At 37.4% G+C, this 25041-nt stretch overlaps 4 protein-coding genes across 7 annotated transcripts in view; 3 read left to right on the top strand and 1 right to left on the bottom strand.

Annotated features, from left to right (window-relative positions):
* The first annotated feature begins 203 nt into the window (after nucleotides 1-203).
* LOC126750854 (RING finger protein nenya-like) lies at nucleotides 204-885 on the top strand. Its single transcript, XM_050460614.1, has one exon. It carries the CDS (start codon nucleotides 247-249, stop codon nucleotides 883-885), a length of 639 nt encoding a protein of 212 aa, XP_050316571.1. The 5' UTR covers nucleotides 204-246.
* A 776-nt stretch (nucleotides 886-1661) lies between these two features.
* On the top strand, nucleotides 1662-5115 carry LOC126750824 (sphingomyelin phosphodiesterase-like). Its single transcript, XM_050460565.1, has 6 exons — nucleotides 1662-1783; nucleotides 2759-3653; nucleotides 3717-4254; nucleotides 4327-4509; nucleotides 4584-4733; nucleotides 4796-5115. Exons 1-6 carry the CDS (start codon nucleotides 1675-1677, stop codon nucleotides 4979-4981), a joined length of 2061 nt encoding a protein of 686 aa, XP_050316522.1. The 5' UTR covers nucleotides 1662-1674; the 3' UTR covers nucleotides 4982-5115.
* A 5355-nt stretch (nucleotides 5116-10470) lies between these two features.
* On the top strand, nucleotides 10471-14028 carry LOC126750823 (sphingomyelin phosphodiesterase 1). Its single transcript, XM_050460564.1, has 6 exons — nucleotides 10471-10640; nucleotides 11653-12562; nucleotides 12625-13162; nucleotides 13225-13404; nucleotides 13469-13618; nucleotides 13749-14028. Exons 1-6 carry the CDS (start codon nucleotides 10529-10531, stop codon nucleotides 13935-13937), a joined length of 2079 nt encoding a protein of 692 aa, XP_050316521.1. The 5' UTR covers nucleotides 10471-10528; the 3' UTR covers nucleotides 13938-14028.
* A 2600-nt stretch (nucleotides 14029-16628) lies between these two features.
* The window catches only part of LOC126750848 (corticotropin-releasing factor-binding protein), a 37471-nt gene continuing 29058 nt past the window's right edge, over nucleotides 16629-25041 (bottom strand). For all 4 annotated transcript variants that reach the window (XM_050460605.1, XM_050460603.1, XM_050460606.1 and 1 more), the window contains exons 5-10: nucleotides 18334-18548; nucleotides 18042-18148; nucleotides 17820-17938; nucleotides 17539-17699; nucleotides 17370-17472; nucleotides 16629-17283 (exon numbers count right to left, since the gene is read on the bottom strand). In XM_050460605.1, the coding sequence (XP_050316562.1) occupies nucleotides 17144-17283; nucleotides 17370-17472; nucleotides 17539-17699; nucleotides 17820-17938; nucleotides 18042-18148; nucleotides 18334-18548 (845 nt within the window). In that variant the 3' untranslated portion in view covers nucleotides 16629-17143. The remainder of the gene's footprint in view (nucleotides 17284-17369; nucleotides 17473-17538; nucleotides 17700-17819; nucleotides 17939-18041; nucleotides 18149-18333; nucleotides 18549-25041) is intronic.

Here is a 25041-nt window from a genome sequence, read left to right as displayed (position 1 = left end):
ATAATTTTCACCTATTCAACAACTATTATTTAACAATCAAAGTATGTAGGTAAACAAATTTAATTCAAACACCCTGTTGTGCTCTTAAATCAAATATTACTATGGTAGCATCAATAATTATAAGAAAAACTCATTTTGTGGCAACATTATTTTACAACGGGTATTGTTTCATTTCCTATGGCAGACGATTTATTCCAGGTAGTTTATTTCAAAGACAAACCGGGAAATACATCATAAATTGTCATCATGTTTATGTTTTTTTGCAATAAATGTTTTTTGCCAAAGAATGTGGAAAATACAAACAAATACTATTTTTCAAATTGCGGTCACGTCTTTTGTCAGTCTTGCACGCCAACGGGGCTATGTCACATATGCAAGACACCCTACGCAGCCAGGACAATCGACGCCAATATGACCAAATCTATGGCCGTATATTTTGAGTCGCCCGTAAATGCATTTCGTCGATTTCAAAAAATCGTTCAATTTCAAACCATGCAGGATGCGCTAAACGCACATTACTACGTCAATTGCTTACCACAGCAGATCCAAGCTGCGCTAAAGAAACTAAATGGTATGAAGCGTATCGATGCACATTTGAATGAGAAATTAGCACATGAAACCACACGTATTGAGAAACTGAAAGCTTATTTAGCTTATAAAAAGCGAAGTTTACAAGAGCGCAACCAAAGACATCAACGTCCGGCACGCGGCCGCTCCGCAACATCGACCACATACAGCAGTGGTCGTAATTCACGCCCTAAGACACCAACCATAAGCACCCTATCGGACGTAACAATGCCCAGCGCCGATTGCACCAAAAGTACAAATTTAAGCAACCAAAGTGACTCATTCTTAGATCATGTGCGGAATGATTTTACCATATAATATTTGAAATAAAAATGCTTGAATGTTAATAAATAAAGTTAAAAAAAAAAGTTAAATAATTTAACTTGCTATATAAATATGTGAATTTGAGTGAAAACTTAATTTGATTTAATTATAAGTGGCTGTATGTGTGAAGGTGTATATTATAATTTGAGCGAAAACTTTAATTAACTTTATTTAATTATAAGTGGTTGTTTGTACGAAGGTATATATGTATATGTATAATTACGCTTACGGTTAAATTGGAACCCAAACTTAATTAAACTATTTTTTTTATTATGATTGTGTGTGGTTCTTTGAATATATTTAGCTAATCGCTATAGTGTAAGTACCAACAAAATACGGAATGAACAGTCAATAACTTTTGTTTAAGATTATTCGATTATGCAAGAATTTTGCAAACTAATTTGTAAACATAAAGTAACACGTGAACAGATCTCCAATTTGTGAGTTTGTATGTACTCAACGCCTCGGATACAGCGACTACTAATAAAAGTTAATCAATGTGTTGGGTGTATAATCTCGTGTATGACAGAGTTAAACAATAAAAACGTGTTGAAATTGTTTTTTTTTTTTTATTATAATATCTATAGATCCTTTATAAGCGAAAAGAGTAAAACGTTTTAGCAACTGTACTAGATTATCACAGTGATAAGAAATTTAATTATCAAGGCTATAAATTGTTTTGCTAGTTTTGGAAAATTTCGAATAAATTCGGTGATTTCAGCGATTTTTTGATTAGTTTGTGGTTGAACTTGTAACGGAGTGTTATTGTATACGGAAGTGAAAATGTGGCGATTTTTACCAGTAGCCTTCCTGGCTGTTAGTGCGGCGGTGCTTATACCCGGAGTGCCACAGGATTTTGCCGCTAACGATATTGTGCTCTCTGCCATTTCGGGTAAGTGATTTTGCGGCAATAAATTGAGTTGTTATGAAATATATTTGTTTTTCGAATAAGAAGGTTCATAGTTTTAATAATTAAATTTAAAAAATGAGCACTTAAATTTAATTTTTTTTTCGTTATGAAGGTTTAAACTTTTTATAATTCAACTAGTGGATTTGGCCACGCGTTGCTGTGGTATACATTTTATAGTATTATTCATATAATAAACTAATCAATACAGTGAAAATTTTATTTACAAATAAAGGCGAAAACGTTTTTGTCGGTATAAGAATCCTAGGGAATCCAAATAAATTTCATTGGAAAAAATAATGAATTTAAGGCTGCTTCCTCAATGTCTGGTTACGAGCTTTTCTGTCCAGTTAATCTAGTTGTCCGCTTAATAATTTATAAACATGAACAAATTGTGGGACCGGTCAATGTGCATGGTTAATGGAGATGTCCGCTTTATAGAGCGTCCATTTAATAGAGTTTTTTCACTATATTTTTCATTTATGAATTGTCTTTACTATCCTATCTTCTAAGTTGGTTCGAATTGGACACAGTGTGCTAAAGTTTACTAAAATCGGTTTAGTAGTTTAGGAGTCTATCGCGGACAAACAAGGTGACACCTTATTTTTATATATAAAGATTTAAATGTGAGCTCTTTTATTTAAACATATTTTTTACTAAATAAGTTGGCAAAAATCGAATGGAACCGTGACTTGCAACACGTGACCGAAAACCCAAAGTACTTTCGGTCTTTAGTAACCATTCAAAAATATATACATATATATGTGTGAGTGTTTAACATTGCGCACGGTTTACCGATAATGACTTGACCAAAGTACCCGGCTGTTCCTAGCAATCAGAAAACTTCATACAGAAGCAGAGCAATTATAATAATAAACCAATAAAAATAGTGCTTAACTACACACACGTATAAAACATGTTTTCAATAAGTGGGAAATTCGAATTCTATTTTATTTTTAGATGAGATTGCACAAAAATTATCGGAAGAATACATAAGCTACTACAGAACAGGTGTTGAATCCGCAGCGCTACGGCAAATCAGCGCACAACTGGCAAAGGCGCACACTAAGAAGGACCTTTTCACCAAAGAACTGGATCAATTGTCTTTAGCTGATCAATTTGTTGCTTGCACCACTTGTCGCGCAACAGCTAATGTTATCGCGCGTACGTTTCGAGAGGAAGATGGTCCGGAGGCCGATCAGAAATTGAAAGCCATTGCTTTGGACGCCTGCCTTAGGCTGGAATTGCAAACTGCAGAAGTGTGTGAAAACCTAATTGATTTTAATCTCGACAGTGTTATCTACATAGTCAAGAATACGAAGATCGATTCGCGTACATTCTGTTCGTTATTCATGCAATTCAATTTCTGTAATGTGCAAAATGTCGATTACAATTGGACGCTCACAATTGATGGCAGTGGCGCGCCTGTTACGGCACCAAAATCGGATATACCCGCCAAGAGCGGAGATGAATTGAAAGTTTTGCAATTAACTGACATTCACTATGATCCGCTGTATGTACCTGGTGCTTTGGCTGCATGTGACGAACCACAGTGCTGTCAGCGTCATGCCGATACTACAACGGGTGAAGAGGCGGCGGGTTATTGGGGCGATTATCGTGATTGCGATGCACCGTGGCATATGATTGACGACGCTTTGAATCATATCAAGAGTACACACACTCAACTCGATTACATTTATCAAACCGGCGATGTTGTGGATCATATGGTTTGGGGTACTTCTGTTGCGAAAAATAATGATAGTTTGTGGAAATTTAACAATCGCCTAGCTGAGGTTTTTCCCGGTGTACCAGTATATCCCTGTATTGGTAACCATGAACCACATCCATTAAATCTGTAAGTTGAAATTTGTATAAGTATATCTATTCGATAGTCAACTAATTTTAACGTTTAAATTAGATTCAGCCCAAATGATGTGCCGGAGAATATCAATACCCTTTGGCTCTATGAACAATTATATGAACAATGGTCTACCTGGTTGCCAGCCGATACAAAGGAAACCATTCTGAAGGGTGGTTACTATACAGTGTCACCAAAAGCCGGTTTCCGTGTGATCGCATTGAATAACAACGATTGTTACACCGCAAACTATTGGTTATATTACGACGGCACGAATAAGATTCCACAATTGCAGTGGCTTCATGATACCTTGTTAGCCGCTGAAAAGGCAGGCGAATATGTGCATATACTGGCGCACATTCCCTCCGGTGACGGTAGTTGTTGGTCGGTATGGGCGCGTGAATTTAGCAGATTGGTTGAACGCTTCAGGAACACAATTAGTGGCATCTTCAATGGACATTCGCACAACGATGAAATGCTTATGTATTACTCGGAGAAAGGTCACGCGGTTTCCATTGCTTGGAATGGTGGCGCACTAACAACATATTCGAACAAAAATCCAAATTATCGGCTGTACCATGTGGAAGAGAAGAGCATGGTAAGTAGCTATACAAAAAAGTTGTATGCAAACAAGTTAATAAAAATATAAAAATCTCTATTTCAAATTTAGCAAGTTGTAGATCACGAAACATGGATCTTCAATTTAACAGAAGCCAACGCTATTGGTGACAGTCAAACCCCAAAATGGTTCAAAGAATACGATTTCTCGACTGAGTTTACCGCAAACTTAAGTCCAGCTGGCATCAATATTTTGCTTGATGAAATGGCTGAGAACCCGAACGTTCTTAGAAAGGTATAAAAGGCATAATTTAATGTAATTTTAATTTCCAATATTAAATATTCTCATTTCCGTTACTTCCATCCTAGTATTGGACTTATAAAATGACAACTGCTGATCCGAAAATGAAAGAGGGTTGTGATAAGTCTTGTCTGCTTAGCACGATTTGTCGCATCGCGGTACATGTGAGTACTGAAAGAGCGCGTTGTGAAGAGCTGCAAGCCAAACTGACTATTGCTGTAAGTTAATCCATTAGCAAAATCAAATTGCGGTACTAAATATATTACAATACCATTTTCAGTTGGACAATGAAACCACTACTCCAAGCACCACCACTACAGCGGCTACCTCAACGCCTTCAACCGTTGCACCGACAACTGAAGAAACTACTACCAAAAGTCCTGGTGGTGGCGGTGCGGCTTCCTCAGGCAGCTCAATAGTTAGTCTTGCACTGGCAGCAATACTGGCAATCATGCAGCATGTTTGAAAACCTAGAATTTGGGCACTGAATGGATGTCTGCTAATTTATACTCGTATTACTCCTAATTTATTAACATTTTACTACTAACTATTAAGTTCGGTCGGACCGAATGTTAGAAATTAATAAAAAAAAGTATTAAATAGTTAAGCGTTGGTATTCAGTATTCGTCAGTGTCAATATTCGACAGAATTCGGTACGTCTTGATTACATAGGTAAATAGGCTCAGTACTTCTCCTGTGAAAGCTTTGGCTGAAATTTTGTTATTACTTGAAAGCTCTGGTTATTATTCTTTTTTGGTCAGCCCCTGCAATGTTTTCTCCTTTTTAAAATTACACTGTTTGAATTCAAAATCAATGAACTTTGATTTTTGAGTTCTTTTTGAGATAGAGATTAAAACTCATTAAGTATCTTTTCTATAGATCTTGTTCTGCACTTTTGGGTTTTTGAAGCGCAGCTTTCATAGGTAAGGTTAGGTTAGGTAATGAGATTGACTCTAACAAGGATATCACTTGGACAATTTAGATCACCGGTTGGTTGTGTTACCTATGATGGGAGTCAGAAAATCGACAAAGTGTTTTGAGCCTAGGTCTAGGTTTCGTCTTGACATCTGTGCCAAATGTCACATTAAAATAATCATTAGTGCATTCGGCGATTTTTACTATTAGTGAAATTATTCCACAAAAAAGTTCCATTAAATTTTGTGTGCGAAAATAAATTTTTGCTACCGAAACATTCACAATGTTGGAAAAGGTCTTCAATAATAATTATTTGTCGCGAGAAAGTGTTTTTGATTGTTGCAAATTATTTAAAGTGGGTCAAGATCGCGTTGACGACGATCCACATCCAAAACGACCATCAACTGATGATCAACACGTCAATAAACTAAAGGAATTTGGTGCTTGAGTTTCGACAATTAACAGTCAGAGATCTTACTGGCATCGTTGGAATATCGGAAAAATCAGTGAAAACCATTTTGAAAGATCACTTGGGCCTAAGAAAAGTAAAAGGACAATTGGTTCCAAAATCACACAATTTTTTGGCAAATCAGCGTGGCGTTAACGACTGTGAAACAATGCTTTCCGACTACCAGCATATCATGAAACGTTTTATAACTGGCGATGATTTTGGATCTATGCTTACGACCTGGAAACAGACAATCAGTTGGCCGAATATCGTGGCAAAGGTGAGCCGAAGCCGAAAAAACACGTCAAAGCAGATCAAAAAAAAAAGGTTATAATGAAAATTTCTTCGATTGTCGAGTTGTGACGCACTCCGAATTAATTTCGGCCGGCCAAACTGTCAACATGTAAAGCGAGGCGTGAATTATGGGTCGACATTTCTAGGTTTTTGCACCACAATAATGCACCGTCGCATACTGCTTTGATTCTTCGTCAATTTTCGTAAAATTTTCAATCAATATCGTGCGAAATCACCATATTCGCCTGATTTAGCTCCGTGTGACTTCTGGTCATTCAGCAAACTCAAACGACTGTTCCAGGGAAACTGTTTTGAGAGGATAGAAGACATTAAAGGTGAATCGCTACGCACATTGAAGGCTTTTCCTGAACTTGAATTTAAAAACTGTTTCGAGGATTGGGAAAAAAGTTGGCACAAGTTTTGAGGCCTTCTTAAAACTTAACTCAAAAGTGGTTAAATGAATTTATACTCACATTTTTCGAATATTTTTTTGACAAAACTCGTTTATGTATGTACTTCATATTGCGGCATTTATCATTTATTAATATAACTCTATACTTATTGTAATTTATATGTGCTGTTATTTGTTATAAATCAGGAATTTCTATATATATGTATGAATTGTTGTGTGCATACAAGAACAACCAAGCATTTAAAAATAATCCGTTTACGAATCTAACTACATCATAAATTAATTCAAGTACCAATACTTCAACACATAAGCTGTACGACTAACTGTAATTAACAATAACAGAAATATTTCTATTATTCAGAAAGAAGTAATAAGAATAGTACTTCGAATCGGTAAACAGGGCCGTATAATATATCGATTGTATCTGTACTTAGAAGTATACCTTTGTATTTATTAAACTAATAATTAGCGATTCATGCAATTATCACCTAATTTCCAGATAACATTGCAGTAAAGTTCATAGAAGGGTGGAAAAATTTATCAAAGAGAGCAAAGCTGTTGGACGAGTTGTCTGCAGCTGCAAATATTAATCACTTTTGCCACTCAGATTGAGGTATCTCCAAGACGTGCGCTGGGTTCGCATCAACCCCCTCTTCGTCGAAAAACGTCGACCTTTTAGTTCATCCTTTATGTACAGGAATAGAAAGAAGTAATTCGGTGCCAACTCAGAGCTTCCATTTACTTGGTAGTGCTTCGTCCGCGAACAGTTTTTGTTGGATTCTGCTTATCAGCAAACATCCATGAAGTCGGCTGCTGTTTACTTTCGGTCTCATAAATCCACGTTTCATAGATGTGTTTCGATGCACCGCCAACGTATTTTATTTTAAGTTTTATCAACCACACGATATGAGGCTTTTTTGAGCGATTAAAAAAGTGTGTGGGATTCAACGGGAAACAAATTTTTTAGAGCCAAATGTTCACGCAAACATTTTTTTAAGCTGTAAGGTAGTACTCCTATGTGAGTAATGTAGCCACTAAAACCCTACTCCCTTCTACCATGGAATTTTTCCTTGTCCCAGAACCGCTTTCGCATTACTTCAGCGCAAGTTTACCAAGATGGACCTATTGCAGGTCAGCTTCTACTCTCCTTACGTTCAGGAATGCTTACGGCTTTGTAGCCAGCGTCAAGCTATTTGGCTGCACGCAAGTTGTCCATTTTTTAGTGCGTAGTACATTCTCTACATATGAGGGTATTTGCTGCCAGGTTTCGTCAATGATTATAATTTTTTCAAATAAATTTCTGTATTGCATTGTCCATGCTTGTTTTACTACTGTTACTTAATAAAGGAGAACACCTTTGTTAAGTAATAATTTACCTGGTAGTTTTTCCTACTGTGGCACATCTCTATATCTATGATTAGTTTGGCAGTCCATCTTCTTTTGAGTTCCCTTGTCCACCGATCTTGCCAGCGTTCATATGGTTGCTTCCTCGTCGGTTATCTTGTTATCATGTATATTTTAATTCCGTCTTTCTTCAAAAGACACAGCTTTCAGCACTTTCCGTCTGTGGTTCACATCTAATATATCGGACCATATTTCGCTAACCAGTTTCATTCCACATTAGATGGTTATATTGGCTGACTTTTTAGCAACATGCTGAATTTGAGCCCAGAACGTTTATTTTCCATTCCTATACCTAGGTATTTTAGGATCTTCGTCGTTTGAATAGATTCTGAATGTATTTACATGTTTACCTCGAGCGAAGTGTGGAGATTTCTAGTAAACAGGATCAGCTGATTTTTCCGTGACCAGGCTAAGGCCGTGTGAGTCCAGCCATGTCTGTGTTCGCAGCATGACTTGTGCTAGTTAGCGTCTGGCTATGTCGGTATAACGAGCGGTTACGACGGTGGCGATGTCGTCCGCTTAACCAACGAAGTAGTAGCAGTCATCTGGCATTTCGAAGTTTAAAAACCCATAGCTCTTCCCATTTATATTTCTTTCTTTTTATTATTTCTCTGTCACCTCAGTTTTGGCAGCTTTATATTCCATATGCTTTTCGATTGCATTTCTTTCACTTCGTCTAGCTCTTGTATATTGTCGTCGTTTACGTAGACAGGTTTGTTTTAGATTTCGTATTTCATCTGTCCACCAGTAGACTACTTTCTTTTGATTTCCACACTTTTTGGTTTTACATGCCTCTGAGATGCTGTTTATTTATCTTTGACAATATTTTTTTATTTATTTTCGTCTTTGGCCGCGAGGAGTCTAGCTTAGAAGCATGTCTTTTAAGTTTTTCCTCTCTCTTAGCTGGTTTTGTTCTTCTATTTGGGCACACCAGGTAGGATATATATTGGTGATCGCTACCTGTGTAGTCTTCTAGCACTTTCCACTCACGTAGCTGATTTCCTTCAGACCAGCGTAATGTAGGCAGTTGCATCCCACCATTGTGAAAGTGGTTTTCGTTCCTCTACGGTAAGGCCTAATCTAGCAGGCATGTCAAAAATTGTGAAGTTCCTTAAATTTGTTATCAGTGTACTTCATTCTATGAACTTAGCGTTGAAATCTCCGGCTTTGATTAATTGACCCGGTTTGAGTGTTGCGCGGCATCCTCCATGGCATCGAGCTTTGCTTGGAAGTATGGGAAGAGATCGCTCGGCCTCACGTTGTAGCCAATTACCGCGGTGTTTCAATTGTTTTTCCAGACAAAACCACTTCCTGTTCCGCTGTTTTTCTTGAAACTACTCCTTTTCGTTATCTATATTACCGTTGTTGCGATGTTTCTTCTAACCATGCGCTTATCTTGAATTGCTCACTGATGATTGCACATTGGTTCCTGGAACTCGGAACCATGAGCTGTGGCTACGCATATGTTCTACGCAGAGGCAGCAGCTGTGTGGATTTTTGCAGTCTTTCAACTTGGGGTTTCCCACATCATTTGTGTAATCCTTAGTTTTTTCGATCGGGCCCCTGGCCTTCACGCTTATTTTTTATTCTGCCTTCGAGGTCCCGGATCTCTATTGCGGTTTTCTGCTTTAGCTAGCCAACAAAAGCTAACCCACGTAATTTGTGTTTAAGCCCGTTTTGGAGCTCTGATTTCGAATTTAATCCTTTCTTCCCTTCCTTCAATTCGAGGAGCAAGGACGTCTGATTTCACTTTACATATTGCCCGGAATTTTACTTTGTTTTGATCTGCCATTAGGTGTTGTTGTATGTTCTGAAGTTCTCGAAGTAACTTCTATCGCTTTAATAAGTACTGCTTTGTTAACAACATTTCCGATATGACCAGAAACCCAATCAAATCTGGAGATTAAGTATGCTTGATGCTATTTCTACTGAGAGCAGACACTCCTGGTCAATAAGAGAAACTTAAAAAAATTAACTAACATAGCTCCAAATAACTCAGAATATAGGGCATTAGACGCACTCAAAATGCCCAGCCCATTGAGAAACGATTGCTATCAAATAATCTTATCAAACGGAAAAGCTTTAAACAAAACAACTTTTAGTTAAATATAATTCGCACTAATCGCAGCTGATTAATAATAAAAAAGTTTAATCAACCGTAATTCTAAGGACAGGTGTGCATATTAAAGTGCCCAGCGGGAAATACTTCAAGTTTAAAGTTAGCTTTTGATGCACACTAAACTCGTAACTGCTTAGCTGACGAGATAATGAAATGCATTTATTTTTCTAAAATTAAATATATTTGCATCATATTCAAAGAAATGTTATAAAATTGTTAACTTAGCACTTTTTCCATTAGGGTATATTGTTTCTGTGACTAAGATACTTAAGATTAAATGTTTTTTACTGAAAATTTATATGAACTCATAAAAGTTTCGAAGCACAAAGTTTGGTTAGATTTCCATTATACTACTTTGGGATTTGTGCGTTAGTACGTTCTCTGCCGGGGTCCACACACAAGCGTCGAAACCAGCTACGGAATGCGATTTCTGTTAACATTTACAGGATTTTTGGCTCTTGGGAGTGCCTTAAATTTGACAGGTGTGCCATTAAGTTTTACCGAAGACGATGCAGTGCTTTCATTGATATCAGGTGCGTGAAAATAATGACTTAAAGAGACCAAATTTTAAGATTCTTATTAAGTGACCCATCATGTATGTATGTAAGGCAACCTTTTTAACTTTTTCATATAGCTCGGTAAAAAGTTTAAATAATTTGCGATACAATTTTATTTGTGGTTATTGAATAAATTGTTCCACATTACAACTGTAAATTTTGGTGCTACAAAACATATTTATATGTATACATTGTGACAAAAAAGTACCAGGATATTGTAAATAAAAAGCAAACTATTTAATTATTCATCAATATGTATTTTGTCGCCTTCCAAGTAATCTCCAACAGATGTAATACACTTTTTGGGATGGCCTTCAGCTCCTCTATCAAATTTTGTTTTGTCTCTACGATCGACTGAAAACGGGTTCCACGGAACGGCAATTCCAGTTTGGGGAACAAGAACAAATCACTCGAAGCCAAATCTGGTTAATACGGTGGTTGATCGATGGTATTCATTGCGCTTTTGGCTTTAAATCACAAACTGTCACAATCGTACCCTTTTTGTAAAAAAAATTTAGCTTTATAGAGCTAGAACGCGTTTCATACAATTTTCGAGTACTTCAATATCACAATGTATTATATCATCTACTCATGAAACCGTTAATCAAACTATGTGTCTCTTAAGTTACAACACTTTCACCCCATCCCACCTGTGATGAAGTGCTCCCACAGGCCTCCCCTCTTACCTAACAAAGGTTTTATTTTAACACACATTATCTAAATACTAAATATTCTTATCAACAGCTGCGAATTTAGTGGTCGATATTTGCTCCTGCAGTGGAATTCAATTTATTGACCCAATAAAAACTAATTAAGCAAGTGAATTTATTATTACTACCGAATCGTTTCGTTTTTTTATGGAAGCTTAAATATAGATAGCCGCTATTAAGTTCAAGTTTTTGCGAACATGGTACTATATACATACATACATACATACATATACAAGTATGTTATCGATATTTTATTGTACTTTGGTTTAAATCCACAGATGAAATCGCCCGCAAATTCGCCAAAGAGCTTAAAGCTTACGTGAAAACTGGCGTCGAGTCGGAGGTGTTTCAACAGATCTCCAAGCAATTGGCCGCCAAACATTCACAGAAAGATATTTTCACACGTAATATCGCTGACTTGGGTGCCGCCGATCAATTTCTGGTTTGCACGACTTGTCGCGCCACTGTATCGGTGTTGGGCGATATGTTTCGTGATCCCGACGGTGAGTTAAATGGACCAAATGCAGATGAGGTAGCGAAGAAAGTAATGCTGGATGTTTGCAAACGCCTAAATTTACAAACTGAAGAAGTCTGTGCTGGATTATTCGACTTGAATTGGCCCACCTTGAATTATATCATACAGAATACTGTGGCTGAGACCCGCAGCTTATGTGGCATATTGCCAATCAGTTTTTGTCAAGTGAAACAGAATGAATTCAATTTCACACTAACGATCGATGGGAATTCTGCTGGCGTTGATGGTCCGAAAAGCAATATACCCGCTAAAAGTGATGCAGATTTGAAAATAGTGCAGTTGACCGATATACATTATGATCCTGAATATGAACCTGGTTCTTTAGCTGATTGTCCAGAGCCGATGTGCTGTCAACGTAGCTCAGCAGCCGCTACGATTGAAACTAGTAAACAGGCTGGTTACTGGGGTGACTATCGTGATTGTGATACACCTCTACATCTCATCGAGAATACATTCGAACACATTCGGGAGACCCACGAGCATATAGATTACATTTATCATACCGGCGATATTGTGCCGCATATATATTGGGCCACAACGAAGGATGGAAATAAGGATGTACTAACGAAAATAAATCAATTGATTGAGGAAAAGTTCGATGGTATACCCGTATACCCGAATGTAGGCAACCACGAATCGCATCCTTCGAATGTGTAAGATAGTTTATTAAGACCACATTTGAAATCTATATTATACAGATATTATGTTTGTTTAGGTTTGGCGCCGTCGACGCTCCGGACGAATTTAACGTCAAGTGGCTTTACGAACATCTCTGGTCGATTTGGTCTCGTTGGTTGCCGACTGATGCCGAACAGACTGTGCTCAAAGGCGGTTATTATACCGCTTCGCCCAAACAAGGCTTCCGTATAATCTCAATAAACAGCAACGAATGTTATCTCTACAACTGGTGGGTCTATCTTAACGGTAGCATTGTGGTTGAGCAACTGCAATGGTTGCACGATACTTTGCTCGCTGCCGAGAAGGCTGGTGAATATGTGCACATATTGACCCATATACCATCCGGTGATGCGGACTGTTGGACCGTGTGGGCGCGTGAATTCAATCGCATTATAGAACGTTTCAACCACATAATTGGTGGTATCTTCTCTGGACACACGCATGTGGATGAGTTGAATGTGCATTATACGGAGAAGGGTCATGCTGTGGGTGTATCTTGGAATGGCGGCAGTTTAACGACTTACTCTAACAAGAATCCAAACTATGTGGTATATGAGGTCGAACCAGAGAGTCTGGTATGTAGTTATATATTTTAGTCCAAAGGAATATCGTTGTATTTCGATATATCTCTTTATAGCAAGTTGTTGATTATGAAACATGGATTTTCGACTTGGAGAAAGCAAACACACAAGGATCGAGCGCCAAGCCTGAGTGGTTTAAGGAATACAGCATCACTGAATTCACAAGTGATCTTAGTCCAGCCGGCTTAGATGCGCTTTTGGATCAATTAGCTGAAAACCCAAAACTCTTAGAAAAGGTAAAACTTAATAATTCTCCCAGAAATAATACGTACATTGAAACTTCTATACATTTATTCTTAGTTTTGGCAATACAAACACACCTCGGCTAATCCACGTATAGATGATGGTTGCGATAATAAATGCTTGTCTAAAACGCTATGTCGGATGGCAGTAACTGTTTTTGATCAGAAGACGCGCTGCAATGAATTGAAAGCGAAATTGGAAAGCAATGTGAGTATTTGAGGAACCCGAAAAGATTCAGAATTTTTCTTATACTTCTTAATGTTTCTAAGTTTTCCAAATATCGCCATAACTTGGAGACACACATTTTTAATTTCTACTAATATTTTATATTATAAAGCTACCTGCGGTGACCACTGAAAACCCAACAACTACATCAAGCCCAACAACTGCATCAAGCCCTGGAACCCCAACAACACAGGCCCCAACTACCACAGAGAAACCCGAGGGCGGTACAGCGGCTTCAATTTCTGGCCTGCAACTAACAACGATGGCAGCAATTCTGCTTGTTGTTCGATTACTTTATTAAACTCCTATACACCGGTTTTATTATAAGATTTTAAGGTTAGAATCATTGAATTTTTTGTAATAAAAACAAATGCTGAGCTGTGACGTTTTTTAAAGAAGTATTTTTTGCTTATCTTATATTTAAAATGTGTGATCGGTTAGATAGATGCCCGATGAACTTTGATACACTGTGGGAAATAATATAGCAGTCTTTATACAGTTTAATATCATGGTGGAAAATTTTCAAATCGACGTTCTAATATCAAATCCTACTAAATAGAAAAAACACATTATAAATCGCAAACGATGTGGGCCAAGTTTTGAGAATCTTCCGAGAACTTCTTCTGCAGTGGCTGCAATATCATGATCAATCTACATATATGGAAACATGTTCGTTCTCAGCTACGTTTTTATGCGGCGAAGTCAAGAAAAAGAACGTTTAGAGCTCGCATTCGTCACAGGAGATGTGCAGAATATGCGAAGAAAAGTATGAATTATAAGGCCTACATCGCAGTTCTTCAACGTTTCCAATGCAGTAGTTGGTAACTTGTTGTCTTTTGACTTTTGCTTCTGCTCTCAATGGGCATATCTGTCAGCGATCAAGATCACCTTTGGGCTTCAATCGTCGCATGACGTTGCCATAATCCAAGTTTTGAATCTATGTATCTATCAAGCAGTCGATAAGATTTTCCATTTCTATGATTTCAAAGTACATACTTTTTCTGGAAGCAGCAAGCTCAGTTGTAATATTATACATTCAATACTTCTCTAGAAAATCTCGCCTTCAAATCTTCGGCGATTGTATCCAACAGAGGAATGTACACTGAGACCTTGCAGTACTCTTTGCAAGTTCTCTCGCAGAAATTTTCGTGTTTTGTTTGTCGGCCGCAAATTCTTGGTTTTTTCGTCAACTTTCAGTTCTGTCGCGTTTTTTTCGTGTCTAAATTAATGGATCGAAAATGTTTCCCAACGTCCCTCTGTGTTATAAGCAGCGTATCTATCATATATGTCGCAGGCAAGATACTTTATGCTTGAATCGGATACTTGTGTCCTCATACTTCTAAAATTTATCCACTATGCCGAATGTACCGGGATTCTTATATATCTGATTACGTATATCATCCTAAATAACAAAATGTATGACTTGATCTGTATGTATGACTGGTGTCTCAGTTGTATATCAGAATATGATTTTTGGCTTATACGGCTTATACTCTTAACCAAAAATAGTTTCATTTGAAGTCCAGAAATCAGTAGTTTTTTTGTTTTCCAAGGCATTTCTGTTTTCTACTTCCTATACCGCTATGTATGATTAAGTTTACTCTGCTCAATGCACTAAATAAGAGACCACACAATCTGCGCCAACTACCGCGTGATAAGCCTCCTCAACATCGCGTCTCGGTAGTACCTTAAAGCGTTTTGTGTGAAAAAACCGACTGGATCTTATCAGTGTGGCTTTTGGCCCGGAATTGACCAGATATTCACCATGCCAAATCTTAGAAAAAAACTCGTGGAAAAAGGATCGACGCCCACCATCTATTCGTCGATTTCAAAGCTACTTTTGACAGCATGAAAAGGAACAGCTTTTATGCTGCTATGTCTGAATTTGCTATCGCTGGAAAACTAATTGCAAATTGATGTTGAGCAATACCAAAAGCTCCAACAGAATCGGAAAGAACCTCTACGAATCGTTCGATACCAAACAAGGTTTCAGAAAAGGCAACTAATATATTGCGGCTTCTTCAATCTACTGCTGGAGAACATAATTCCAGCTGCAGAGCTGAATCGACAAGACATAAACTTTTATAAGAGTGTACAGCTGCTGGCGTACGCCGATATTGAAATCAGTGGCCTCAACAACCGTGCCGTTAGTTCTGCTTTCTCCAGAATGGATAAGGAAGCAAAGCAAATGGGTCTCGTAGTGAACGAGGGCAAGACAAAAATATATCCTGTAACCAACAAACAGTCGTCGTACTTGTGACTGGGTGCCCACGTCACTGTTGACAGTCATAACTTCGAAGTCATAGATAATTTCGTCTATCTTGGAACAATATTAACACCAAAAACAACGCCAGCTTCGAAATTCAACGCAGAATACCTCTTGTCAACAGATGCTATTTCGCACTGAGTAAGCAATTGAAAGTTAAGATCCTCTTTCGAGGAAAAAAGCCAAATTCGATAAGTCACTCGTCATTTTCGTTCAGAAATATGGTACAGATGCATGCAAAGGCAACGGCAAATACCGCAGGCAATGGAACGATGAGCTGTACAAGATATACAAGTACATTGACATAGTTTAGCGAATCAAAAGAAGCGACGGGTTATGTCGTCTGAATGGATGAAAACACTCCAGCTCGGAGAGTATTCGACTCAGTACCTGTCGAGGGAATCATTGGAAGACCCCCACAACATTGGAAAGACCAGCCGGAGAACGACCTGGCTACATTTGGAGTCTCTTATTGGTGCCAAACAGTGTAAAAGGGAACGACTGGCCCACTGTTGTAAACTAGAATATAACCACGTTAGAGATGTCCACACCAATCAAGAATAAGAGAAAAGATACCGTTATGTGGCAGATAATGGAGAACTGGGAACCACAACTCGTTCTGCTGAGACTCTACTGCTGAAAGATGCTAAGACTGTAGAAGCTTGAAGAAAAGACGTTAGTATTAATATGCCACACTATAGAACTCTGTAAATAAAACAACAAGAATTAAGTCTTTTATTTATATTTAATTGCATTTTTCTTCTTGCTTTACTATGAATATTTTTTTACTAACATTACATTTAAGTACGTACAAGTATATATGTAATATACAGGCGCTGAAAGTCTCCAATTTTTGGAAGCAAGCTGTTAACACGGTTACTACACACAATTAGGAAGTATACATTAACAAATTGAGGCTTTCGAAAACAGTTATGCATATGTACAATATTTTGTAAGTACAAAGTACTAAGATGTGTAAACAATTCAAATTTCGAGCAAATAACTTATCTTAACTGATTCGATAATTTATTTCATTATTGTGTTTTACTTTTTGAATTTTTGGTTTTTATCTTTTCTGTAGACAGAGCTCAACAAATACCCTAATCATACAGGCAAGCTTATTATGTTTTATATATATGTATGTATAATTGAGTGTCACATTCTATTACTTAAAAAGCTGGTCGTAATTATTTCCCGCAAATTCTTTACTTTGTATCTGAATTTCCCATTTACTTTGAGATTTATAGCGCACAGACGAGTGTGGCGATGTCGAGATCGGTTTCGTCGGCTTTGCGTAGCATTACGGCTGCATGGTTCTGATATCGGCCAGTGGAGATCAAACGCACCGTGGTTACACCGCAGAAGATTGCCTGCTCGGGACCTGACATGATGAGTGGATGAAAGCAGTTTTGAAAGTTGAGATATGTAACATGTTGCAAGTAGGTTATTTTTATCATTACTAAGTACCTTGCTGATCAGAGTAGCCGCAAACATCTGAAGCCTTCTCCATTGCATACGCGTCCAGTCCGGAAGAGCCACCGACCTCCAAGCGATCCTCATACATGCCACACTGTGAAAATGCCGTCAGTTATTTCAAATACCACTTAAATATTAATATCGTGTTTGCTTTGCTTACGTCATAATTAACTTTCTCGCCACGCATATTCTTGCCGCCGATTTTCAAACTGGCCACTGACACTGCGGCCGGGAAAAGTGCTGAGAGCGTGCAATTGCGTTGCTTACCGAAATTAGCCATATTGAAGATGGCGGCCGTGTCTTGCGCCAGCACGTTGCAAGCTGCCTCGGGTGAAATGCAAACAGAAAATGACAATAATTACTTTCCATTAGAATAATAAGTAAATATATTTGTGGGCGCTTCTTACATACATAAGTGGCATGCCACACTCGCATACTTACGCTGTGTTATCTTGTGGAAGCGAACGTGTGCAATGAAGGAGCCGCGGAATGGTATGCGATACTGCAGCAGCGCTGCATTTTGACTCGAACGGAAGAATTTCTTATTTGCAACACGTGGCCTGCAAGCAGAACAGACATATATTAACTTATTGTTATTAGTGTCGCAATTGTAGTTCGATGCTTGCCACAATGCCTTGTGGCACGACCAGACCAGATACGTACCATTGTTTATAATTGTTGCAAAACTCGATGACACGCTCTTCTAACTCGCGATGATGATCCTTAATGCCCGGAAAATATTCACCATTCAACTCCCAGCCATCGACAAACTGTAAATGAGAAGAGGGCATAGTGAAAGTCGACATGAAAGTTGCAAATTGCATTAAGCGTTGGCGAAAATTCAATTTAGCAAAGACTTTATCCACTTCATCGATGCAACTTTTTGATATTTTCTTATCTTCACTTTCTTCTAACTTATTTGTTTTTTTTTTGTTGTTTTTGGTTTTTCACTTACAGCCATTAGACCGCCGGTCGCACAATTGACATCGTAGTGTTTCATTGTTATTTCAACAAGCGTGTCGGGCTCGCCAATCACATAGAGGCCGCATACCTCCGACGTCGACTCTTCTACGGCAGCTTCCACCAATGGTGTCTCCTTTGTGTTGGCCACCAAATGTGGTACCTTTTTAAAGACATATTCGCCGGGTTCGGATGTCACATGCATACAATCTGTGAGAAGTACGAAATGTAGGAGAAAGAAAAGTGTGAAAACAGATTTTGTATTTTGTATATTTAAATTAAGATTTTATTAATAATACGAGAGATATCCGATAACTACTTAGCCGACAAACGGAGAACTGAAAATTTTGGAAAATTTATGATATATTTCTTAACATATTCTTCGTTTAGCTTGATCCATTGATTCATTTGTGACAGCGTTGGTCGGACTTTTTTAACTCGTTTGAAAAATACGTCTTCTGTAGGTTTGCAAAGTTGGCTTTTGTGGCGGCAATAACCATTTAATTTTAATAACTGCGCGGTGTCCGCTTTTTTCAAGGTTTTGTAACAAATAAGAAGAATACAGTGGACAGCAGTTTATAATACTATTCGAAAAATGTGAGTATTTCCACGGCACTCTTCTCAGCGGTATCGTCGAATCTTCTCCCTATTTAAATAAAAAGGATTTTACTTGCTCTCTTTTGGAATGCGGTCTACCAATACAAGATAATGGACTTAAAGCCCGTTAAACCAGTTTTTACGGTCGATCGAAGGAGAAGAGTCAGCATAAGTCGATATCTAAGCGCGCTTTGATTAACTTTCTTAAAAAAAGAATCAAATCTCTAAACAGCATTGTTCTTTTTCCATTTTTATGCCCTGAGCAGGGTAGAATGAGTTTGCACGAAGTTTGTAACATGCAGAAGGAAACGTCGGAAATGAGCGTAAGGCGCTGGGTCGATTTAACCTTCTCAACCTGTCGGTATATATACAAACTAGTCATAATATTCAAGAGTTCGATCTTAAATTTTCCCATGTCCTTTTCTCCCCAAGAATTTGCTACTTATAAAGTGTTTTTCAATAAGAGCGCTAGAAACGTTCGATGCTATTATATATGGAACTCGCTGTGATGACTCATGGTATACGTGTGGATTGCTGCTCGACCAATAATGCATATTTTGCTTATTGACGAAGCCATTCAACCAGAAATGAGCCTCATCGCTGAAGATGATTTTTCGATGAAAATCCGGATCGTTTTCAAGTTGTTGCTCAGCCCAATTCACGAACATACAACGATTCTGGTGGTCAAGCGGCTTCAGTTCTTGCGTCAATTTGATCTTGTAAGGATGTAGGCCAAGATCTTTTTGCAAAATTCGCCACAACGGCGTCACAGAGATGCCCAACGCTTGAGAACGACGTGTGGGAGACTGATTTGGGTGTTCCTCAATGAATGCGCTAGCGGCAGCAATATTCTTCGCACTACGGGCAGTTCTTTGACTTACTGGCACGGGAACATTTTGTACTTTGGCTCTGGATTAATATTTTTCTACTAGACGCTCAATTGTTGATCTGACATCACACGCCCTTACAGTTGAGGCCACCGACTCTGAATTTCGGTAGAAAATTTTAATAATTTTAACTCATTGTTGCATGGTATATCTTTCCATGAAGAAATGGCAAACCTTATTGAAAATAAATGTTAAAAGAGCGGGAAAAAATATGGTGTCATTTGCTGTCCTTATCGGTCTACTTTTGTAGCATCCCTATTGGAAAACCCGCTAGTACATGGCTAACATACAAACAGGTCGATCAAAATCAAGCTAGCGATCCTTTATGCTCTATGAAATGCGGCTGTGAAGGTTGTTATAGCATTGGTGCAGGCAAAGTAAAAGTTTTTTTCTAGTTCTAATTTCCTTTATCTTGCGACAAAGGGCACTAGCGGGCCGTGAGGCTGAGTATTTATCGAAGTTCCCTCGTGTAAGCGCAAATAATAGAAATAATAAGCCTGAAATCGGCTTTCTATCGTTCTTTTAATACTAAACTGCGATTTGAATAGATATGTATGTATAATATATACTTAGTATATGTACAAGCAGAAGCGTATATAAAATATCAAGAGATATCCAAGCATATTTATGCATACAAATTTGCTCTCATAGTCCTTCAACACGTTTCTTTTGTTCTATCCCAAAATATTATTACTAATATATACATATGTATTTAGACCCATACGATCCCTCTTTATCTAGTTTTATTAACAAGCCTTCACACGAAACACAATTTTATTGTTGATTTATGGCTTCTAGTTTTATTGCAATTTCGGCGACAATCTTTAGCTTCCCGTTTCCATTTCTATGCTTATTAGTGTTTGTGTACACATGTGGGCGCTTTATTAGTTCATGACCAATTAAATACAATAATTTTATGCTTATCACATATTGTGACGTCATAATATTAGTGTGAAAATGGCAAGGGATTATTAATAAAACTCGTTTACAAAAAAAAACCAACAAAACAGATTTATTATGTACTCCATTTACCCTAAAAAAAATAGCAAGTAAAGTATGTATGAATTCGAATGTGACCGAATGCCTTTTCAGGGGCTGAAAAGACTTTGGCATAAAATTGAATTAATATTTTGTTTTGGAATGAAAAAGTTAAGCTATTCTTCGACCTTATCTCCTTCTAGAGTATTATAATGTGTTACAACAAATCTGGTACGATAGAGTGAAGCTTCGAGACCTTTACAATACGCGTTTTTTCATCTTAACCCCATAGTTTCAGTGAAATTCTTTTCCGAAGAACCAATTTTTGAGTCTGTAGAATATGATAGCTGGTAGACTAGTTCGTATTTCAAGAAAAAAATTTGTTGTTAACAAAGCACGAATTTGACTTTTTTCCATTGTAAAGAAAATTAAAGCTAGCCTCACTTTAAGAGCAATCTTTTGAGAACGAAATGCTATAAAACTTTCAAAATATTCTAATTAAGCTAAATACTCTAAGCCAATGATAGAAGTGTTAAGCTAGTACTCATGTGACATGTGGAAATATAGAGAGTGTAAAATTGGTTTTTGTTTTCAAGGAGTTCGGAGGTTTCCTATATTTTTGTACCGTGACCTAATTTTAGTTATTTCTTCAGATGTTTAATTGAGCCTTTACTCTTACTTGAGTTTTGAAACTTGATATCATTCGAATTATAAAGGGTAATCTATTTCGAGGTTCCCTACTTTTCTAAAGAAAAAACACAGAAACTTCAAATTTAATGGGGAATGTTTATTATCATTCGAAAGAACATTCTTTGGCATTTATTTTTTGAAGATTATCTCTTTTAAATGTTGGCCGTGGCTACGTCTCAGATGTTTCATTCGTTGACGTCCAGAACGTGAAATTATCTATTCACCAAAGCGTTCTCACAATAAATCCATTGATTGATGCGATGTGAGAAAAGTGGTGCCGTATAGCTGAAACCAAACATCGCTGAGATCATGAGCTTCAATTTCAGGCATCAAATGGTCGGTTATCATGGCGCGATAAAGGTCGCCATTGACGGATTCGTTCTCAACGACAACATTTTTGAAGAAATATGGACCCAAATATGGATGTTACCAGCCCACAAGCCACACCACTACGTTGTTTGTTCTTGTTGAAATAGCAGCTCTTGAAAATTTTCAGGCGCATGAAACACATTATTTACAGAACGTGAATTTTCCTAATAAAGTTGAACGATTTGTAAACGTTGTTCAGGCGTAAGTCTTTCCTTGACTCACGCCTGATCCCTCAAAAAAAAAAGGCTTTTGAACAAAGTACCTCTACTTGGATCATCCGTTATATAGTGTAAATATAATATAAATTATAAATATCATATGCAACATGTTGCAGTGGTATGAAAATGAAATTGTCAACAGCTGTTCATTTGCCACCTCGTCTGATACCCTCGTGACCAAAAACACAATTCATAAAATCATACATTTGATCTCACGCAGTTTTCACGTGCTCTTTGCTTTGTTGCTCACTGTCGCTATGTCACTGGTTCAAATGGTCACGTTGAAGGCCACAGTGGTTAGCCGATGTATTAGGAGTGTTAGGAAGAGGGCAGATGAATCACTTTTTATTGCCAGTTCGTCGGAATTCGACTTACACATATGTACAACATTACTGTGAACGCATAGACGCTCAAACAAATATCCATGCGAATGTGGAGTAGACTAAATTATTTGGGATTCAGTTTATCATTGTGTTGATTAAAGTCTTATGTATCACTTAGCATTAGTGATTTGTAAATACGTGATGCCATAATTGACTTTGCCTGTTGGCTATTTGTTACTTCAATTGAAAATGCTCTTCACAATCATATAATCAATGTTCGCCCCTGTAGTATTTTTGTATTCGTGTGTTGCTTTTATTAATTTAGCAAATGCTTTGAAGGATTAAAAGTGAATAAATTCAATACAATGTTCACTAACTTTATTCTAATGAAATTGGTTATCTTCACCCATTGCCAAAATACCATTATACCATGCATTTATAAATAAAGGCTTGCGGAAAAATTTCTTGAATCATAGCTTGCAAGCCCTTCAGGAAATCGTTACATTGTAGAGATTGTACGAATTTTTAGTATGAGATAACTGATTGAAAAATTCGGAGAAAAATTCAAGATATCGAATCGAATTTCATGGGGAATCCTTGATCGTGAGTGTATTCAGTAGAAACAAACATATCGAGGTTGAAGTGGAGAGCATATATAAGTTCTATAAATCCAATCTCCGGAAAAAGGCGGAATCATTCATTAAGCTTACTTCATAGTTAGTTTTCTAACAGCCACTTGTCACTAAGATCTCTCAAAAGATCAATAGAACACGGATTTTGTTGGAGTGGCTGGTTTAGGGATATTATATTAGGAAAGATAGAATAAAGAAATCATTTAAGGCACCGAGATTTTATGTGTGCGAAGTTGGTTTTGCTTTGCAGCGATTAACGGTTGGATAAGTGTTGATATTGGAAATCACAAGAAGCTCAAATGTTAAAAAGCATAATCTAATATCTAACAGTACGTACATAAGGTAAGTAATTCTTTCTTTACAATGTCACATCCACTAACTTGGTCTTTTTTCTGGGATTTTCACCGAACCACCTCTACACAACCGTCTAGCGTAGTCTAGCAAAATAACCAACTTAACCTATTTAAGAGTGGCTTCACAAAGGACTATATATAGCAGTCCACGTGCGATCTTTGATCAGCCATCTAACCGAAGCTAGAAAAATAAACCACATTTTCTTGATAAATTACAGTCCATCTTCGAATAATTCGTAACTGTTCTACTAACAGAATTCCTGCTTTCATGAAGTCAATGTACTAAAGATTATATCTTCGAAATTTAAGAGCGTTCATGTTGAGAATTGAAATTATTCAAAATGCTATTTCAATTATTTTTAAAATATATTCGAAGGACTTTGGAAACTCGACAACTGAGTTGCTCAAACTTATATTGACTTGGATAATCAGCTGGAACGAAGCGGATTATCGCTGACTGAAACACTGTGAGTATTTATTTGATACTGGGTAAAAATCCTGGACTATGTGAAAACTAAAATTAGAGAAAAAGTGTTCTTCTTTGCACGCTCGGTTCTTCTTCACCAAAAATTTGTCAGTTTTTCGAGGGTGGTTACTTGCTTATAGAATCAAAAATTGGAGAAGAAACTTAGAAAGCGTTGCCACTCCAGATCTGAGAGTATTCGACACAGTACCCACCGGGAAAGCAAAAAAAGAGGAAGACCACCACTCCGTTGGAAAGATCACGTGGATTTGGCTACGCTTGGAGAATATCCAATTGGCGCCAAACAGCGAAAAGAAAGACTGGCGCGCTGTTGTAAACTCGGCCATAACCGCATAAGCGGTGTCTACGCCAGTAAAGAAGAAGAAGAAGAAGAGCCTTTAGGGAAGCTTAAGCGCAAAATAGACTTAGCAAATTGGATTCGTCGAGACACTTTTTAGTAATGTGAACTTTATCAAAAGTTAGAGGCATACCAAGATGAATCTACCAAAGTGGAGATATCCGATAGTGCTAGCTGGTCTATATTTAGCTGGAAAATGCTGTACAATTATGAGAAACCGGATAAATTCATTCGGCAAGTTGAAACTAAAGAAGCTTACCAAACTCACGAAAAGAAGCTGCCGATAATTTATGAAGATCAAGATTATACTTTCCTTTGCTCCTATTTTTAATTATTTTAATTCGTCAGCTCAGCTTGAGATAGTGATTCTAGTGATCTTTTAGTGGTTTTAGAGTTCTCACAAATTGTCTCTGTTAACATATTCTTTCAACACTGAACTTGGCGCTACCTCAACATTGCAAAAAGCGTCTCTAACTAACTGTTAGAATGTATGCATATATTTTTCATACAATAGTTTTAGAATGTAATCCCTAGAGCCTACACGAAATTCTTCTCTTACACATTTATGCACACACGTACATATGTATAAATATATGAAGTTTGATGAATGACTACGGATGAGTTTTAGAATACAAATTTGACGAGTTATTTGTTACTGTTGTAACTTGAGGCACTTGAGACAGTTTTAATAGAGTGAATGTGAAATGAAAGGCTTTGTATATCATTTTTATACATAAATATAACTGTGTATGTGTGCCTCGACTTGCAAGAATGTTAAAACTTTTAATTGCTTGTTTTCACAAAACCTCAAAATCGAGGAGAAGAAAGGAAAACG

Source organism: Bactrocera neohumeralis, chromosome 2 (assembly GCF_024586455.1).
Source record: "Bactrocera neohumeralis isolate Rockhampton chromosome 2, APGP_CSIRO_Bneo_wtdbg2-racon-allhic-juicebox.fasta_v2, whole genome shotgun sequence".
NCBI classification, from domain to species: domain Eukaryota; kingdom Metazoa; phylum Arthropoda; class Insecta; order Diptera; family Tephritidae; genus Bactrocera; species Bactrocera neohumeralis.
Note: the sequence above shows the minus strand (reverse complement) of the source record. Positions and strands in the feature narration are given on the sequence as shown.

Excerpts from the sequence above, each read along its gene's own strand:
- LOC126750823 (XM_050460564.1), top strand. The coding sequence starts at position 10,529 with ATGCGATTTCTGTTAACATTTACAGGATTTTTGGCTCTTGGGAGTGCC. Across the intron at positions 12,563-12,624 it reads GAATCGCATCCTTCGAATGT|GTTTGGCGCCGTCGACGCTC; the intron begins GTAAGATAGTTT and ends ATGTTTGTTTAG. Across the intron at positions 13,619-13,748 it reads AAGCGAAATTGGAAAGCAAT|CTACCTGCGGTGACCACTGA; the intron begins GTGAGTATTTGA and ends TATATTATAAAG.
- LOC126750824 (XM_050460565.1), top strand. The coding sequence starts at position 1,675 with ATGTGGCGATTTTTACCAGTAGCCTTCCTGGCTGTTAGTGCGGCGGTG. Across the intron at positions 1,784-2,758 it reads TGTGCTCTCTGCCATTTCGG|ATGAGATTGCACAAAAATTA; the intron begins GTAAGTGATTTT and ends TTTTATTTTTAG. Across the intron at positions 4,255-4,326 it reads ATGTGGAAGAGAAGAGCATG|CAAGTTGTAGATCACGAAAC; the intron begins GTAAGTAGCTAT and ends TTTCAAATTTAG.
- LOC126750854 (XM_050460614.1), top strand. The coding sequence starts at position 247 with ATGTTTATGTTTTTTTGCAATAAATGTTTTTTGCCAAAGAATGTGGAA.